At 39.8% G+C, this 18,080-nt stretch overlaps 1 protein-coding gene across 3 annotated transcripts in view; it reads left to right on the top strand.

The window, feature by feature from the left end:
* The window catches only part of LOC124882053, a 42,042-nt gene that overhangs the window by 1,529 nt on the left and 22,433 nt on the right, over positions 1 to 18,080 (top strand). For 2 of the 3 annotated variants that reach the window (XM_047388179.1, XM_047388178.1), the window contains exons 4-12: positions 52 to 154; positions 8,781 to 8,894; positions 8,969 to 9,085; positions 10,893 to 11,053; positions 14,222 to 14,368; positions 14,615 to 14,717; positions 15,509 to 15,634; positions 15,785 to 15,967; positions 17,459 to 17,712. In XM_047388179.1, the coding sequence (XP_047244135.1) occupies positions 52 to 154; positions 8,781 to 8,894; positions 8,969 to 9,085; positions 10,893 to 11,053; positions 14,222 to 14,368; positions 14,615 to 14,717; positions 15,509 to 15,634; positions 15,785 to 15,967; positions 17,459 to 17,712 (1,308 nt within the window). The remainder of the gene's footprint in view (positions 1 to 51; positions 155 to 8,780; positions 8,895 to 8,968; positions 9,086 to 10,892; positions 11,054 to 14,221; positions 14,369 to 14,614; positions 14,718 to 15,508; positions 15,635 to 15,784; positions 15,968 to 17,458; positions 17,713 to 18,080) is intronic. The other variant, XM_047388181.1, reaches the window with a different exon arrangement.

Below are 18,080 nucleotides of genomic sequence, written 5' to 3'. Positions count from 1 at the left end.
GTGTGTTTGTGTAAAATGTGAGGTGGAATAACAGTTTTTGTGTCTCTACAGTAAGAAACAGGAAAAGCAGAGTTTAGTGTCAGTGGTTGCTGATCTGAGGCTTGCATCAGTATCAACAACCAGGTTCATCACGGAGACTCTGCTTCTCCTCGAGGTAATTCCTCACCACAGTGTGGATCCTGTCCTGCTCTAGGTTTCCAGTTCACCACAAATCTACTGGTTTGATGCCAGCACATGTTTATTTACAAAATGTATATATTTTTTTGGTAAACATTTGACCTTTTTATTATTTTTACTATAGTTATATACTCTACAGATGATCAAAGTGATTTTCTTAAAGCTCTCTCAAATTGAATTATTTGTGTTGATGTAAAAGAAAATAAATATTTCTGCCATGCAATATGCCTACAATATGCATATTGTAGGCATGCATATGCCCCTTTTCCATGAGCTTTACTTTGGCTGGCTCCACTCCAATCTTGTTGAGCCTCAGCAGATCAGGGCTAGAATGTGACGTGAACAGGCTGCTGTTCACTGATTGGCAGTTTGCATAGTCAGCTGGATGACTCTAACTACAATATTTGTCTAAGGTTATATATATATATATATATATATATATATATATATGTATATATATAATATATATATATAGGTTGCTTTAAAGTCTGATCACGAGCTTGAAAAAAGTAATGCATGAAAAAATAAAGTTGGGACCCAGATGACTCACTCTTGGTATATACCAAAACAGAGAAAAGGAAATGTGTCGCCGGGTTGGCGTTATTGTTGCTGGTTGTTTCCATCTCCAGGCCTTGTTCGTATTCAACTGAACATCCTGTCAATGAGTCTTCCTCAAAAAGCCTAAAATGTTAACTTCTTCAGACAAACTTTGGAGCTCACCTGACCAAACACCAGGGTGTCTCCTCTTTGCCTCTCCTGGCACATCCCCTCACGTCAAAACCCCCTTGCCTTATTTTAATTCAGCCTAGATGATTATCACAGTAGATATTTTTCTACATGAAAAAGGACATATACAATTTATTATTGCATATACAATAATACAAGCATCATTGGTATATTGTTTGTATTCATTTTTAATTTATTTAAGTTTACCGTTTTACACAGTTACTTTTGTGACAGTGTCACACAGAAAAGGTTAATGGCGGCACAGCACACAACATTGACGGCTGGAGCAGTAACTCCAGCCGTCGGTGAGTTATGTGGAGTTGAGTTGTACGGTGAATGGGAAAGAGGCACAATTGTTTCACATCAGGATGCCCAAACATGTTAGTTAAAACTTTAGAACTGGATTTTTAAAAGCAAATGGAGGGATCATGTTTAATAGGAGTAAACAATAATGGCAAAATATCAGCAAACCGCAATCTTGTCTTATCGTAATCTTGATTAGGTTGCCTGCGTGAACGTAGCCCTTAGAAAAAAAATATTATCACATGGCTTTTAGGCCAGAGCACATTTATTAAGTTTTTTGATATGTTTTTGTGAATTTTTTTTTTTTGGTAAGTTAGTTTCAGTACAGTTGAGATTTGATAAGTGAAACTTGATGTTGACCTAAGCTGGGGACATGCTGCATATTTTTATTTGCTCCATTTTACCCTCAGAAATTCTACGTCACTTTGCAATAGGTATGGTCCGTCAGTGTGGTGAGATGGCAAGAAACATAAACAATTTTCCAAATAGAATAATATTTATCATAAATCTTTAAATGATGTTGAAGCATAACCCCGCCCCCAGACAAATTTTGAAAAATGCCACCAAAGTGGGCGGTGCCAAGAGACACCAAGGGGCAAGGCCAAGTGTGAGGATGAGTGGAGGAGTTAGGTGGGGGTGTGGTCAGCAGGATGAGGGAAAGTGGCAGCTAGCTGAATTTGACATATTAATCCTGGTAGTTTCACCATCTTTGGAGGTGGAGGATTTTTCACGCCCCTCATCTCCGGAGATTGCGGGAGACTTTATGAGCCTGGCGCTGCTGAGGCAGTGGAGGACAGAATGGGTCCAGTTTGAGTGGTAGTGATGTTGGCAGCATCAGTGCTAACATGGGCTAACGTTCAAAGTAACAAACTGTCAAACAGTAGAAAAAAACATAGATTTATATTATCTGAAGCAAGTCAAAGTATATGATCAAAGATATAAAGCATGAAATGCTATATTCAATGCTCACAGTTCCAACTCCTGACACTGTGTGTCTGAGTGATATTGTTTCATACCCGAGTGCATGGTTGTGACATAGACATGTACCAAGATGTACTGTTTGAACCAATAGGAAAATTCAACTGCAATAGCCACGGTTCAACCCAAAGATGGCAGCACTAAGACGGTTTTAGGATGAATGTTGCAGAATTAAACATACAAAGAGAAGTTAACATGAAAACGCAAAAACTTGCACGGCAACATAAAGATGGCACCCTTAAGGCCCAGTTTATATAGTTGATTTGCGGTTTAGTTCCACTTTAATCCTTTTCCTTGCCAAGAAACACACCATTTGCCCTAATGTCTGTCATCATGAAATAATTTTAGCAACTGGCATTTAAAGCATCTGAAGAACATCCCTGCGCTGGACCCCCTAGAGTTTGCTTTTCAGGCAAAGAGGTTGGTAGATTATGCAGTCAGTCTTGGACTACAACTCATCCTACACTATCTCAACCACCCAGTGATGTACACCTAAATCCTATTTGTGGACTTCAGTTCGGCCTTCAACACCATCCACTCAGATATTCTCCACCAGAAGCTCACCCAGCTCACGGTGTTGGCCTCCACCTCAGTGAATCACCGGCTTCTGACTGACCGGCGGCGGCAGCAGGTGAGCTTTGGGAGCATCAGTTCCTAGGAACCACCATTTCTTGTGATCTGAGGTGGTTCTCACACATTGCGCTGGAAGAAGGCCCAGCAGAGACTGTACTTCCTGCGGCCACTCAAGAAGGACAACCTTCCACAGGAGCTGCTGATCATCTGCTCTGCCATTATTCATTATATTTGTTCTCTGTTTGTCCATCACTGTATGGTTTGGTTCTTCCACAAAACAGGAAAGGGCCAATTTACAACAAACAATCAAGTCTGCAGAGAGAATCATCAGGGCTGACCTTCCCCCTCATCCAAGACTTGTACAGGTCTAGTGTCCGGAAAATGGCAGCTAACATCTCTGCAGACCCCACACATTCTGGACACAAACTGTTTATACTTTTACCTTCAGGGGGCTCTACAGAGCGCTATTTGCAAAAACTAGTCGCCACCAAGACATTTTCTTCGCCCATACTGTCTCTCTGATGAACACTTAATAGAATGCCCAGATTGATTGATACCTCACATATTTGCACTAATTCAGCTATGACCATGTCTTTTTGTAAAAACACTGTTTATATAAATATTTACAAAAACTTATTTCCCTTTCTATACATTTATATTTTCAATTTCTTCATTAAGAGCAAGGTAGAAACAAAGTCAAAATCTTTGTGTGCACAAACTTGACAAACAAAGCTGATTATATTTATTTGCACAATCCAGCCCAAACATTATATTGTTTTCTGTTAGAATACAAATAACATTTAAAGATTAAAGCAAACACTGTCATTCCAAAACCCAAAAATAACTTAACAACCTCAAATATATGTTCTAAACTCTCAGCATGAATATAACCAAAAATACATCCAAATCCTAATAACTTGTGGGTTATTCTTAACATATTTTAAATGGCATCTAATTCATTTTGCTTTTGAGTGCCAGAGAAATAAAACCTGTCCAAATTCTGAGAATATTCTTTATTACCGCCACCTACAGTTATGTCTTGTAGAAACTGTCATGCTCACAAGAGCTTCCACGAGAGGTTGATACATTTAGTTGACTTCTCAAAATATTAGCATATTGTGATAAAGTTCATTATTTTCCATAATGTAATGATGAAAATTTAACATTAATATATTTTAGATTCATTGCACACTAACTGAAATATTTCAGGTCTTTTATTGTCTTAATACGGATGATTTTGGCATACAGCTCATGAAAACCCAAAATTCCTATCTCACAAAATTAGCATATCATTAAAAGGGTCTCTAAACGAGCTATGAACCTAATCATCTGAATCAACGAGTTAACTCTAAACACCTGCAAAAGATTCCTGGGGCCTTTAAAACTCCCAGCCTGGTTCATCACTCAAAACCCCAATCATGGGTAAGACTGCCGACCTGACTGCTGTCCAGAAGGCCACTATTGACACCCTCAAGCAAGAAGGTAAGACACAGAAAGAAATTTCTGAACGAATAGGCTGTTCCCAGAGTGCTGTATCAAGGCACCTCAGTGGGAAGTCTGTGGGAAGGAAAAGGTGTAGCAGAAAACGCTGCACAACGAGAAGAGGTGACCGGACCCTGAGGAAGATTGTGGAGAAGGGCCGATTCCAGACCTTGGGGGACCTGCGGAAGCAGTGGACTGAGTCTGGAGTAGAAACATCCAGAGCCACCGTGCACAGGCGTGTGCAGGAAATGGGCTACAGGTGCCGCATTCCCCAGGTCAAGCCACTTTTGAACCAGAAACAGCGGCAGAAGCGCCTGACCTGGGCTACAGAGAAGCAGCACTGGACTGTTGCTCAGTGGTCCAAAGTACTTTTTTCGGATGAAAGCAAATTCTGCATGTCATTCAGAAATCAAGGTGCCAGAGTCTGGAGGAAGACTGGGGAGAAGGAAATGCCAAAATGCCAGAAGTCCAGTGACAAGTACCCACAGTCAGTGATGGTCTGGAGTGCCGTGTCAGCTGCTGGTGTTGGTCCACTGTGTTTTATCAAGGGCAGGGTCAATGCAGCTAGCTATCAGGAGATTTTGGAGCACTTCATGCTTCCATCTGCTGAAAAGCTTTATGGAGATGAAGATTTCATTTTTCAGCATGACCTGGCACCTGCTCACAGTGCCAAAACCACTGGTAAATGGTTTACTGAGCATGGTATCGCTGTGCTCAATTGGCCTGCCAACTCTCCTGACCTGAACCCCATAGAGAATCTGTGGGATATTGTGAAGAGAACGTTGAGAGACTCAAGACCCAACACTCTGGATGAGCTAAAGGCCGTTATCGAAGCATCCTGGGCCTCAATAAGACCTCAGCAGTGCCACAGGGTGATTGCCTCCATGCCACGCCGCATTGAAGCAGTCATTTCTGCCAAAGGATTCCCGACCAAGTATTGAGTGCATAACTGTACATGATTATTTGAAGGTTGGTGTTTTTTGTATTAAAAACACTTTTCTTTTATTGGTCGGATGAAATATGCTAATTTTGTGAGATAGGAATTTTGGGTTTTCATGAGCTGTATGCCACAATCATCCGTATTAAGACAATAAAAGACCTGAAATATTTCAGTTAGTGTGCAATGAATCAAAAATATATGAATGTTAAATTTTCATCATGACATTATGGAAAGTAATGAACTTTATCACAATATGCTAATATTTTGAGAAGGACCTGTATTTCTGTAGTCTGATCCCTCAGCAATCCCAGTTGTGTGATCCTGTCTATTGGTGTGAACACCCTAGCCTTTAACAATCTTTGCAGACTGAAAGTCATGTTATGGGTCCCTCAGCTCTCGTCTAAGATTGTTTTACTAACTCCAAAAAAGCAAACTTCAGGTAAAGTGTACTCATGCTGCATAAGGAGGGAAGGGAAATCTGATATCTCTGTGCAACGGAATGTTGCAACACTTTTTCAAATATGTGTCCAGTGGCTGCGTTGCAGCGTTCCTCTACAAGGCTCCCTGAGACCTGGGGAATCATTGTTAGAATGAGCTACGATTTTTATTAGTTTACTTTAAAACACAGTCCAGTGGTACTTTTAAGTCATGGTTACAGTAGCCCTTAATACCCAGCAGTTGACTGTAAGCCTTTTTCAACTCACTTTATGAAATATTCAATAAATTTCAGATTGAAATCTCATGGAGCCTATGAATACATTTAATTGTGATGGGAAGATAGAGCCAGGCTCCTTCCATTTTTTTCCCGCAGGCCTAAATCTTGCTAGTGTGACTGTTTTATACTTCATTAGATCTGGGTCCTGTTCTACGAATACATGAGGGCTCGGAGGCTGATACCCTCAGGTTTACCTGGTCTCAGCTTCCTGAATGTAGTGCACTCTTTAGTCGCCACCCAAACGTTCTCTGACTAGTATCTACTATTCTTCTTTTTTGTTTTGTTTTTTATTTGTTTGTTTTTTGGTTCAGTTTACATGATTGCATCATGTGGGATCTTCAGGATTTTGAGCCTGTAATTCTAAACCACTTTTATTTTTGGACCAGCAGTATTTATTTAAAAACATGTTGTAAACAACAGTTACACTTGCAAAGATGTTTTTTAAAGAAATGTATATTAATGAGATGTTTTTTTAACGTGAAGATAATTAGATAAAGACTAAGCGTGTCTACACCGGAACATGTGAGTTCTAAAACAGAATGACGGTGAAAGTATGGTAACTAGTTAATATAAAAATGTGGATTGTGACGATAGTGAAGTTATTTGATACTGTTTGTGTTTTTTAGCTTTACTTTTTTTATTAAAAATGTCAGTTTCATTGCCTCAGTAACTGATTGGTTGGTTTTATTCTTTTTAAGGATAACTATCAGCTCATCATGTAGGAGAACAATATAAACAGAAGGCTGTTTTCACTCCACATCAACAGTGAGAATTTGTTTCCTTGCTCTTTTCTGTTGCTTTTTATTTTAAGTCCTTAATGTGGCCAAAGATTTTCTTTACACATCAGTACTGTTGTGTGCTGGTAAAATAGTCTGTACATATAGAGTTAAGAAGAATATTACGTTTCCTTTATTAACCAGGTTTTGACATGTCCTTCATAGTAAATTGCACATTTTATGCCAACGACTATATAACCTTATTTAATGGGGTTTAGGATCTGGTGGAGATCTCTGGTTCCCCTTTTAAAATGGTTTACCTTCCAGACAGAACCTTTGGTGTTCATGTCAACAACATCATGTCTAATTTCCATCAGCCCGTAATGTGAAGTCTCCCCAGGGTTCTGTTTTAGAAACAATACTGTTTCTGGTATTCGTACTCATCTTGGCCAGGACCGCTTTTATCACATTTATGCAGATGGCATTCAGCTGCAATCTTCATTTAGGGAATCAAACTACATACATTCTGAAACCCCATGTGTTGTTTGTCAGACATTAAGAAATGGCTCAGTGACAATTGCCTTTAGTTAAACTCTAGAAAGACTGGATGCTTAAATATTACTCCTGAGAGCATGACTTCTCAAATCGGACACCAGTCTGGCCATTTAGATTCAGCTGTCCAGTCTTGTCAGAAGACGTGTGCTAATCAGTCCATGTCTAAGAAATTACACAAAACTGGTACAAAGCTGTTTTTGCTTGAGAAATAATAAGAAATTAAAAGGGCCAGTGTCAAAATGTGAATTATAGATGATCATTCAACAATTATTTGTTTACTATAATGCTATGACTTTTTACTTGTATTAACGAAAAGGACCTTGATCGTTTCCAAATGGTATAAGACCCTGCAGCTAGATTCCTCCTTACTGGAGCCAACAGGAGGACATATCACTCCAGTCTTGATGTCTCTGCAATGACTGCCAGTTACTTTAACTTTAAGATCTTATTGTCAAGTCAAAAGTGTATTTAGGAGCATGACCACTCAAACCCCTGTAAAGCCTTTTACATCAACTCAGAGCCTCATATCAACTAACCAGATATTAGAGTTCCTCGGACCTGTTTTAGAACCCATCAATTTTACTTCTCTCTAGAAGTCGAACCTCGACGGTGGAATGTTTTCCCTGTCTTTAAACTGTATTTACAATATTGATTGCTTTGAAAGGTAACTGAATGCTTTTTTTTTTTCTTTCTCCTTATTTTTTATTTTATTTTTAATGCTTAAATGTTTTCTTTATGCTGGTATTTTATTGCAAAGCACATTCTGTGAAATGTTTTAAAGTTTACTTGTGTCCTAAAAGCTGCATGGTATTGAACTTTTAACTTTTAAGAGTCTGTGCTGTTGTGAAATAGCTGTGTTATTGAGCAGTTGCTTCTGCCTGAATTATACATGAACATGGTACTCTGCACAGTGACTTAGCCAACTTACTAGTGGGGGCTGTTTTTTGCACCCTGAGGTTTTACAATTAATAATCCAGTCGGACAGCTTTAGTTTGAGCTGATCTACTCCACTAAGTGCATCATATTTGTGGTAGTCTGTGGAATTCTTGTGTTTTGGGTTTGAGAGATCACATGTTTGGTTATCTAATCAAAATGCCTTGTGGTATTACTCTAAATGAGCATGATTTCCTTTTTAAAATGGGAAAAAGCCTCTTTGAAAAAACAGCAGCTCATGTCTATTTGGCTGTGGGTTCAGTTCGTTGTGTTCAGTTCGTTGGTTCTGTCCAGATATCTGTCTGTTTGATCCTCCTTCTGCATGAAGCCTGTGATCTTCATCCCTAACCACATGTCTGCAATTGTTCTGCTGAAGTTTGCTCTCCACCTTCTTCCTGTACACATCCTTGCTGTCTCTTATCATGACTTTTGGTTGGTTCTGTATACTCAATAAATCAATCTCCCTATCTAAAGGTTTTCTTTTTTTTTACTTGTTTATCAGTTCCTTTGGGTCTCTGGCGATCCAAGGTTTGAGAGATTTTTTTTTTTTTCTCTTTGAATTCTCTATTGTTGTGAAAAGAAATTCATAAATGTCTGGAATACAAGGTTTAAATTTAAGTTTGTGGTGTTCAGGGAGGATAAATGCTAATAGTTACTAATTTATCAAACTTCATTTTTCTAGGAGCACAAGCGAACAGTCCACAGTGTTTACGTGATTCGGCCCAAGAAGAAGAATGTTGTAAAGCTGTTCCTAAAACTCCTGGTTCCATCAATGTCCTGCACTTCATCTTTCAGGGTAATTACAGCACATCCTTCTATGTGAAAAGTTGGTTTTATTTTTGACATGTAACACTGATCTGTCTTTGTCAGAATATCCTCCTGAAGGAAATCCCAGAACTATCAAACTACATTGACCGGAGCCAGCTACAGTCCTCCTTGGGGGGTTATTTTCTTTACTGCCACAGAAGCTGGGTTAGCTTCATTAAGGTAATAAAAACATTTTTAAAGGAGTCAAAGCACATTATCTTGACACGAGAAATTGTCTAATGCTCCTTTGTAGAGTCAGTGAAACCTTGGAGTGGGTTTAAATGGAGTACCTGATAATTTCCATAGCCCCCTTTTCAGATCATTCCACAATATTCATACAATTACATCAGAGGTACACCGGTTGAACGGCCGGCCAATCAATGCTTACGTAAAACCGATCTTATCTACTCGTCTAACCTGTTGTGCAAGTTTTTTTTTATTTTTAAAATGTGAAAAGTGAAATACTGAAGGAACTGCAACTCCCTAAACGTTTTATTTGTATTTGAGAGCACTGCCTCATGTGCAGCTGAAACAAGTTTGTATTGTTTCACCGGGTATTGTTCAATGTTTTTAAATAGAATAAGATTAGAACCGTGACAGTGTATTGTGACATTATAAACACCTGACAGTGTTAATCAGCATCTGCTGCTGCTGCAGTCCTTGTTATGTATTGTATCACTGCATCATATCTACTCTGTGATCCTTTCTCACCCTTACTGCTAATGTGCAGTTATGGCTCTGTGTTGTATATTTGGCTCCTGTGATGAAGTTTGAGTGACTTTAAGGAATTCAGGTGAAATCAGTGTAATTTGATGCCTTTTTTAAGATGACAATTACCATCATTGCTGTTTAAACAATTACTGTTGTTTCATCCCAATGCTCCATTTTCATTTGATTACACCTGTTTAATTGTCATTAAATCATTTAATCCCTTAACAGCAAGATGGCTTTAGAAAGAGTGACGTGTTTTGGCATATACACACTTTAAAGAGTGAAAATTACATCAAACTCCAGATTTTCTGTTTGAAGCTAAATCCACTGTAGTACCTGATTTCCTGTCCATAATGACTAAAGATTGACTGCCTGTAGGATGAATATGGCCTTAACCAGCCTTAGCCGCATCCCCAAGTGGGAAGATGTTATGAAACTAGATTATTTTTTAAATAACAAGGAATATCCAATTTAACCTGGCAATTTACTATTAGAAACAGCATTTTGATCATCTTGAAATTAAATTTGAAGCTCTTCTTGGAGTATCTTTTCAAACAATCCCAGGTGATGGTTGTTGTTTCAGGTTGTATTTGTAACAAGATCAGACAGACTAACCCCTGATCTCATTTCTCAAACTCTCCCCATTTCCTTCTCATAAGATAGATTTGTCCAATCAGTTTTGCGTTATGATGCTTTCAATAAAACATTTGACCTTGTTCTTCTTTGAGTAAAACAAGGCAACATAGGAGAAACAAGATTAAAGCAAGCTTTAAGGTAGTTAGGGCATCCATGTAAAGGAAAACAGAAAAGTTGACATGTCAGCAGTATGATGGAACCTAAATGTCGGAGTTATTGCTGTGATTTCAATGTATTAGTATATATTAGTATATATTAGTATATAATATAACCTATTGATCAGTCAAAGTGTTTGGAGACCGTCATTTGTTACCTTGGTGAAGCTTGTTCAGAGACTGTGCACAATCAGCTGACCTCATTAACAAGTGAAAGGAGACTTCTTTGTTGAATAATGCATTCAGTCATGTTCAGCTGGCCTCTGACTATTCATTATCTTTAGCAGGTTGGTCTACATTCAGGCTGGATGTTTAAAGTGAACAAATCTGATATGCCTTACAGTTAGAATGTTTTGATATGTAGGCTTAGAAGTATAAAGAACAGTGTTGGAGTGCAAACTTACTTTTTTACATCTGTGTTTTGTTGTTTCTTTTATTGCCATGGTGTTCTGATGGTGACTTTATTCCTGTGCTGGTCCCTGCAGGAAATTGATGCCTTCGTTCAGGAGTTCCTGTCTGTGGTACAGCGTTTGCCTTCCTGCATCTCCAGGCTGCAGGCTCTGTCCAGGCTGCCGCTGCCATCCAACTTCAATGAGCTTCAACACTTCTGCAGCACAAATGAAGCAAAGTTCCTGCAGCTTAGGAGGTTAGCTCAACTGTTTATTTTGTCGTGTCACAAAATATCACTCTGTTTGATATAATCTAGACGATAAAAAAAAAAAAAAATCAAAACAAAAAATTTAAACTTTGCTTTTAAATCTTTTAGGAATTCTTTCAGGCGAAGTAGACAAATACTCCTTGGTTACTTTTGTGTATATAAGCAAACTACTAGTGCCTCTTTTCCATTCATCGTTCCAGGTCCACACGGCTCCACTCCGCTTGACCTCCCTATGCTCAGCACCAAACCTGTTGTTTCCATTGACTCACTGATGGCTGGAGGTGTGGCCTGAAGCCCCACCTTCAGCCATCAGCTTCGTTTGCTGTGCTTCATAACCGTGCAATAGATGGATAGATGGACAAATCTAGATATAGATATCTAGATAGAGACCTAGATATAGATATTTATCTGGGAATCTAAGGGCACATTCATTTCTGGTCTGGTCCAGGATCATTTTACACCTTCAGTTGACAAAATTTGCTTTCACACAGAGACTTTCAAACTGGACCAAACAAAGTCGAGCTGTTACATTGCACTTGCTCGAGTATTTTGCTGATAACGAAGAAAAAAGCACGAAGAAAAAGTCCGTCTCATTGGGATTTTTGTTGTTACTTTGGTGTTCAAATGTAGTTATGCGACAAATGCGCAGCTCTTGCATCATATCGTATGACACGCTATATATATATATATATACACACACACAACCGAGAACTCTCTCTGTGAATGAAAGGGTTTACGCTTAAAAATATGACTCCAGGTGAGGACTACATGTCTTATGTAACACTGAGACATCAGTACACTATCCTGTGTTTATGTAAAAGCAGAACCACCTCCTCTGTTTCCCCCAGAGCTCCGCCCTGCTGTCAGCATGAAACCACTGGAAGCCAGGTATCTGTAGTGGACTGTCTGGGTTGTGCCCACAGAGCCAGGTTCCGCAAAACAGAGGGTGGCAGAAACACGCAGAGCTTTTAGAGCAGAGAAGCAGCAGTTTGTCTATTTTATTAGCCAGGTAGATTGAGTTCCCAAAGCTTCACGAGCTATCCTGCCCAGTTACCTCCTCTGTGTCTCTTCTAAATACCATAGGGCGCTGCAGCGTAGCTAGCCAAAATCTGTAGCTACTTGGTAATGGCAGCTGGGGACAGAGGATTCAGATTTACTTCTTTATGAGGTTGGGAAATAAACGTCTTTAAAAAGCCCTGTTTTTGCACTTAAAGTCGAAAATGTAGGTAAACTTAGCACTTGGTGTTTGAATCTTGTTGATGGATAACATATTGGTTTTCTTGAGTGTCTCAGTTACTGTCTTCCATGGACAATCCACTAACTTAAAATTTGTGGTAATTTCACATAAAACAAATGCTACTATTAAAAATGGAAATGTTGCCATGGCAGTAATTTAAACAATATTGTTACAATTGTTTCATTCCTAAACTGAATGGATATTAAATGCTAAATTTAACTTATTTGTAAATGAACTGGACTTAACCAGCTCCCAGTCTTAGTCCGTGAGGCAGACACCCTGTCTACTTTTAAGGCTAGGCTTTAAACTTTCCTTTTTGATAAAGCTTATAGTTAGCTCAGGATAACCTAAGCCACTCTATCTCTGTAGTTATGCTGCTATAGGCCTAGGCAGCTGGAGGACATAATGACCACTTTCACTCTCTCTGCTACATTCTCACACTACTCTCCAATCTTGCATTATTTGCTGTTATTTCAGCTTTTAACCTTGTTCTCTCTTTCCTCTTCCTAGAAGCTACACCTGGCCTGGCTCTGTGTCTACCTGTGACACCTTTCTGGAGAGGGGAATCGTCCGAGCTTCTGCTGGCAACAACTTAATGCTCATGATCCACATGGCCCTGTCTTTCAGTGTTTAACCCTTTCTCTCTCCTAGATATAGCAACTGACTGAGCTTCTACTGTGACTAACTGTGATCTCTTTCAGACTCTAACCTTGAAAACTGGCTCAGAGTTTATCTGTTCTTTCTTTCTAGATGAAACAACTAAAGGAACTACATCCATTAACATTTACTTTTCCTTCCCATAGAAAGTACTCCGGGATCAGTGCTTCTGTGTTGTTCTTCTATCTCTGCTCTGTTCTCTCAAACCCCCAGTCGGTTGTGGCAGATGGCCGATCACACTGAGCCTGGTTCTGGTTCTGCTGAAGGTTTCTTCCAGTTAAAAGGGAGTTTTTCCTCTCCACTGTCTACACTGTTGTCAGTATGATGGATTGCTGCAAAGTCAACGCCAGTGACTGTCCACTGTCTCTACATGCTCATCCAGGTGGAGGGAATGCTGCAAGTCACTGACTGGATGCAATCTGCTGGGTTTCCTTAGATAGAAAAACGTTTTATCCAATTTGAATAAATAACTAAATCTGACTGAACTGTTCAATGGCTAGGATTAATTGGAATGTATGTACCTGACCTTTGTGAATTGCCTTGACACGACGTGTTGTGAATTGGTGCTATATAAATAAACTAAACTGAATTGAACTGAATTGATTTAAGTCAAACCAGTTCACTCTTTAGTATCTAATGCCATGAGTTGACATTGTGAATAGATGCTACCACAATGATACTTACCCAGGAACTGCACAAAGATCCCTGCTGCATAGTCATTTTAACATGCATGCCATGAAACGTTGTACAGTGTTTAAGTGGGTAAAATGTTTTGTTTTAGCATTTTTAAGACTCTCATAAATCAGTACTTTGAGTTACATGAATTTTAATAACCAATATCAGTTAAAAAATTCTAGCATCAAGGCCAGAAACCAACAAACTGAAACTGAGCTGTTAAAAATCAATTGACAGCATGGCAATCTTTATAACATGGGAAGTATACCAGTCAATACTATAATGCACAGCTCAACACTGCTTATAGAAGTATAATTAGGGAGGGAATATATTGCTGTGTCCTAACATCTGCCATTTTCTCAGGTTTAATCTGAGCCAAATTTTAAAAAAACAGAAATAAGGGCGCTACATCATTTTGACAGATGCATGCTCATCCCACATTAAAACTGTGTGGTTTTGTTGACATGACTCAATGCATAGCAATTGCGACTGTTCAATATTGGGTAATGGTTTTGAAATCCAACTGCAGTCCCTCCTCCTACAAGAGCAATCTTTAATACTGCTGACCTGTTGTACTGTGTGTGCAGGGAGCTGGGGTTGGATGAGCTGTTGAAACACTGTGAGACTGTGTGTGAGAAGCTGCGTCATCCTGACGGAGATCCATGCTACCAAGCAATGGCAGGCACCCCCTTCTTCACTCACACTGCCTTTGACATGCTGCAGAACCACACCAGGTACTGCAGACAGCCCACCCCGCCATATTCCAGTGCCTTCATGGTAGTCCCTGCTGTAATACCACATTACACTCTAATGTAATACCAAATGATTAAGTTACAAAAATGATATTTTGTTAATGTCAGCATTATGCAGAATCCCAAAATGCAAAAACTCTCAAATTTGTGTTTCTGTAGATGAAAACTGTCCAAGTTCAAAGCAATCAAGTTAACTATTACTGCCTTTTTGTTCTGTGTTCTTATTAGAATAACTGCAGTGGTGGAAAAAGTGGAGTTGCTGTGGCAGCAGGCCTTTTCTAAAGCCCATCTGCAGCTTACAGTGCTCCAGCTGCACAATAGTGCAATGCAGGTGGGTTTGCTTTGGTTTCAAAAACCATCATTTATAACTTCTGATACAGTTTGAAAAATGTTCATGAGAACACAGACTTTCTCATCAAATACACCTACAGTTGTTGGAAAAACAAGTCAACCTCCTGCAACGGCATTGTAACTGGTTACTGCTTCCCACCTTGATGAAAATGAACAATGATGCACAACTAATTTGGACCTATCCTACCTCTCTAATGCTTATTTACTTGCTTAGCAGCCATTAGCTTACATCTAGATCATCTGTTAACCTTCTTAAATCTCCTTTTATTCTAAGTGATTAAGGTCTTGGTTTTACATAATCAGTTGTCTAAATGAGAAAACATGGAAATAAAGGATCACATTTGACAGCATATTTAAAAGGAACCATATTTGATTAACTTCTTGACGACACATCTTTGTTTGTGTTCAACAGCCTATTTTAGTTCAGCAGCCTTCACTAAGTGGTTGTATTTTAGCAGCCTGATCATTGTAGCTCTGCCATCACAGTCTCTATCCAGGTTTGGTTTATGCATAATCATCTTGAATAGATTTCCACACAGCCATGTTTCTTGTTGTGCTGACATGAAACTGAAATCAGGAGATGACTGCTTGTGTGCAGGTGAACTGTAAAAGAACAAATTTCTTCTGTCTGCATTCACTGCCACTTCTAACCATTTTCATTTTCTGCAAACATTAGGACGAATTCTGTCTTCTTCAAAGACTATTTTTCCTCAGTGTGACATTAGAACCTGTTGCACAGGATCATGGTATCTATTTTAAATTTGTTTACAGGTTATTGTGAAGATGGAAACTCTTCAAGAGAAGCTTCAGCTTTACAGAATGGAGATTGCAAAGGATTCTGCAACAGCAGCAATGCTGCTGTCTGAATTTGAGGCAACTATTTACACCCCCGCTATGGTACAGAGTTCTCCTTCATTTCCCTAAAGTTGATTAGAAGAGTTTCCTGTTGTCTCAGCAGTGCTCGTGTTGTGTGTGTATATAAAAGTGTATAAAAGGCTACTTCACTCAGGTCTTGAGTTAACCTAAACATTTGTTCTCACCCACCAGGCTCTTGTTCGCCGTGCTGAAAATGTGATCCACACATTAGAAGATATTTTGCCTGGAGAAGTCCAAACCAAGGAGTGCTTGGTTCTGAATCTGGAGAGGCTAAAGGACAATCTTCATTCTGCTGCACATGTCATTATCCAAACCCTCAGAGCAGTTTCCAACTACCATCACTACTACAACAAGGCAGGTTATGTAAACACATACAGGGGTTGGACAATGAAACTGAAACACCTGTCATTTTAGTGTGGGAGGTTTCATGGCTAAATTGGACCAGCCTGGTAGCCAGTCTTCATTGATTGCACATTGCACCAGTAAGAGCAGAGTGTGAAGGTTCAATTAGCAGGGTAAGAGCAAAGTTTTGCTCAAAATATTGAAATACACACAACATTATGGGTGACATACCAGAGTTCAAAAGAGGACAAATTGTTGGTGCACGTCTTGCTGGTGCATCTGTGACCAAGACAGCAAGTCTTTGTGATGTATCAAGAGCCACGGTATCCAGGGTAATGTCAGCATACCACCAAGAAGGACGAACCACATCCAACAGGATTAACTGTGGACGCAAGAGGAAGCTGTCTGAAAGGGATGTTTGGGTGCTAACCTGGATTGTATCCAAAAAACATAAAACCACGGCAGAATTAAATGTGCACCTCAACTCTCCTGTTTCCACCAGAACTGTCCGTCGGGAGCTCCACAGGGTCAATATACATGGCCGGGCTGCTATAGCCAAACCTGTGGTCACTCATGCCAATGCCAAACGTCGGTTTCAATGGTGCAAGGAGCGCAAATCTTGGGCTGTGGACAATGTGAAACATGTATTGTTCTCTGATGAATCCACCTTTACTGTTTTCCCCACATCCGGGAGAGTTACGGTGTGGAGAAGCCCCAAAGAAGCGTACCACCCAGACTGTTGCATGCCCAGAGTGAAGCATGGGGGTGGATCAGTGATGGTTTGGGCTGCCATATCATGGCATTCCCTTGGCCCAATACTTGTGCTAGATGGGCGTGTCACTGCCAAGGACTACCGAACCATTCTTGAGGACCATGTGCATCCAATGGTTCAAACATTGTATCCTGAAGGCGGTGCCGTGTATCAGGATGATTGAACATCTCCCATGGCCTGCACAGTCACCAGATCTAAATATTATTGAGCCACTTTGGGGTGTTTTGGAGGAGCGATTCAGGAAACGTTTTCCTCCACCAGTATCACGTAGTGACCTGGCCACTATCCTGCAAGAAGAATGGCTTAAAATCCCTCTGACCACTGTGCAGGACTTGTATATGTCATTCCCAAGATGAATTGATGCTGTATTGGCCGCAAAAGGAGGCCCTACACCATACTAATAAATTATTGTGGTCTAAAACCAGGTGTTTCAGTTTCATTGTCCAACCCCTGTAGAGCTGTGTATAGTCAGAGCTTCAATGTCCAGCACAGGTATAAAACTGCACAGTTTTTGGTTAAATTGTTACTTCACCTTCTTTTGGACTAAACAGTTCTGAGAGTAACTGCCGTTGGATAATGTGGGCCTGTATAACTCTGTTCAACCATAATATATAGACAGTGAAGCCTGTTAGTTGTGTGGACAGATGGGTTTTGATGAAATGCTTTCAGGAAGGGTCTTGAATATTTCTAGTTATTGTCCAATAATGAATGAGTTGTTTATTCTTCTTTAGGCCAACAGTTGGTACAGACTGGTCCTCAGTGACAATTTCCTCCCAGAGCTCCTTTCAGGAGTTCATGGAGAACAACTCACCACTAGGCAGCAGAACAATTATTCGAGGGTGATTCCTGCATTGAGACAAAGGCTCTCCAACTTCTTGAAGAAAAATCCTTCACCAGACATGGAGGAGTTGCTTCATCTGTCCCATCTGTCCAGTGCCATCCCAGAACATGAAGTGCAACAGGAGGGCAGACGCCTTTCTCAGAGGTAAATTTCACAAACAGATGATGAGTTTTAACCTGCATTTGACTATTTGCCTTTAAAACAACATGGTTGTAAATTAAAATGCATACATGTACTGTGGTCAACAAAGATTGATTTCATGTGCAATAGCTGTTCCTCCTCGGTTTCAGACCTGACCAGACCGGATTGAATGTCACTAATGTATTTGGAATGCTCTCAGTAGGTTTCTTTGGTTTTCCTGATGATGCATCTGCTCTCATTTCACAATAGGCTTTATTGGCAAAGATTGTGTGCACAAACAAGGAATTTCACTTTGGTTTCACATGCTCACCTTGGAGGACAGGATGCTGGCAAAACTGCTGGCAATCAGGGATAGTCCCTCAACCTGTACA

The sequence above is a fragment of the Girardinichthys multiradiatus genome, chromosome 15 (assembly GCF_021462225.1).
Source record: "Girardinichthys multiradiatus isolate DD_20200921_A chromosome 15, DD_fGirMul_XY1, whole genome shotgun sequence".
Classification (NCBI taxonomy): domain Eukaryota; kingdom Metazoa; phylum Chordata; class Actinopteri; order Cyprinodontiformes; family Goodeidae; genus Girardinichthys; species Girardinichthys multiradiatus.
Note: the sequence above shows the minus strand (reverse complement) of the source record. Positions and strands in the feature narration are given on the sequence as shown.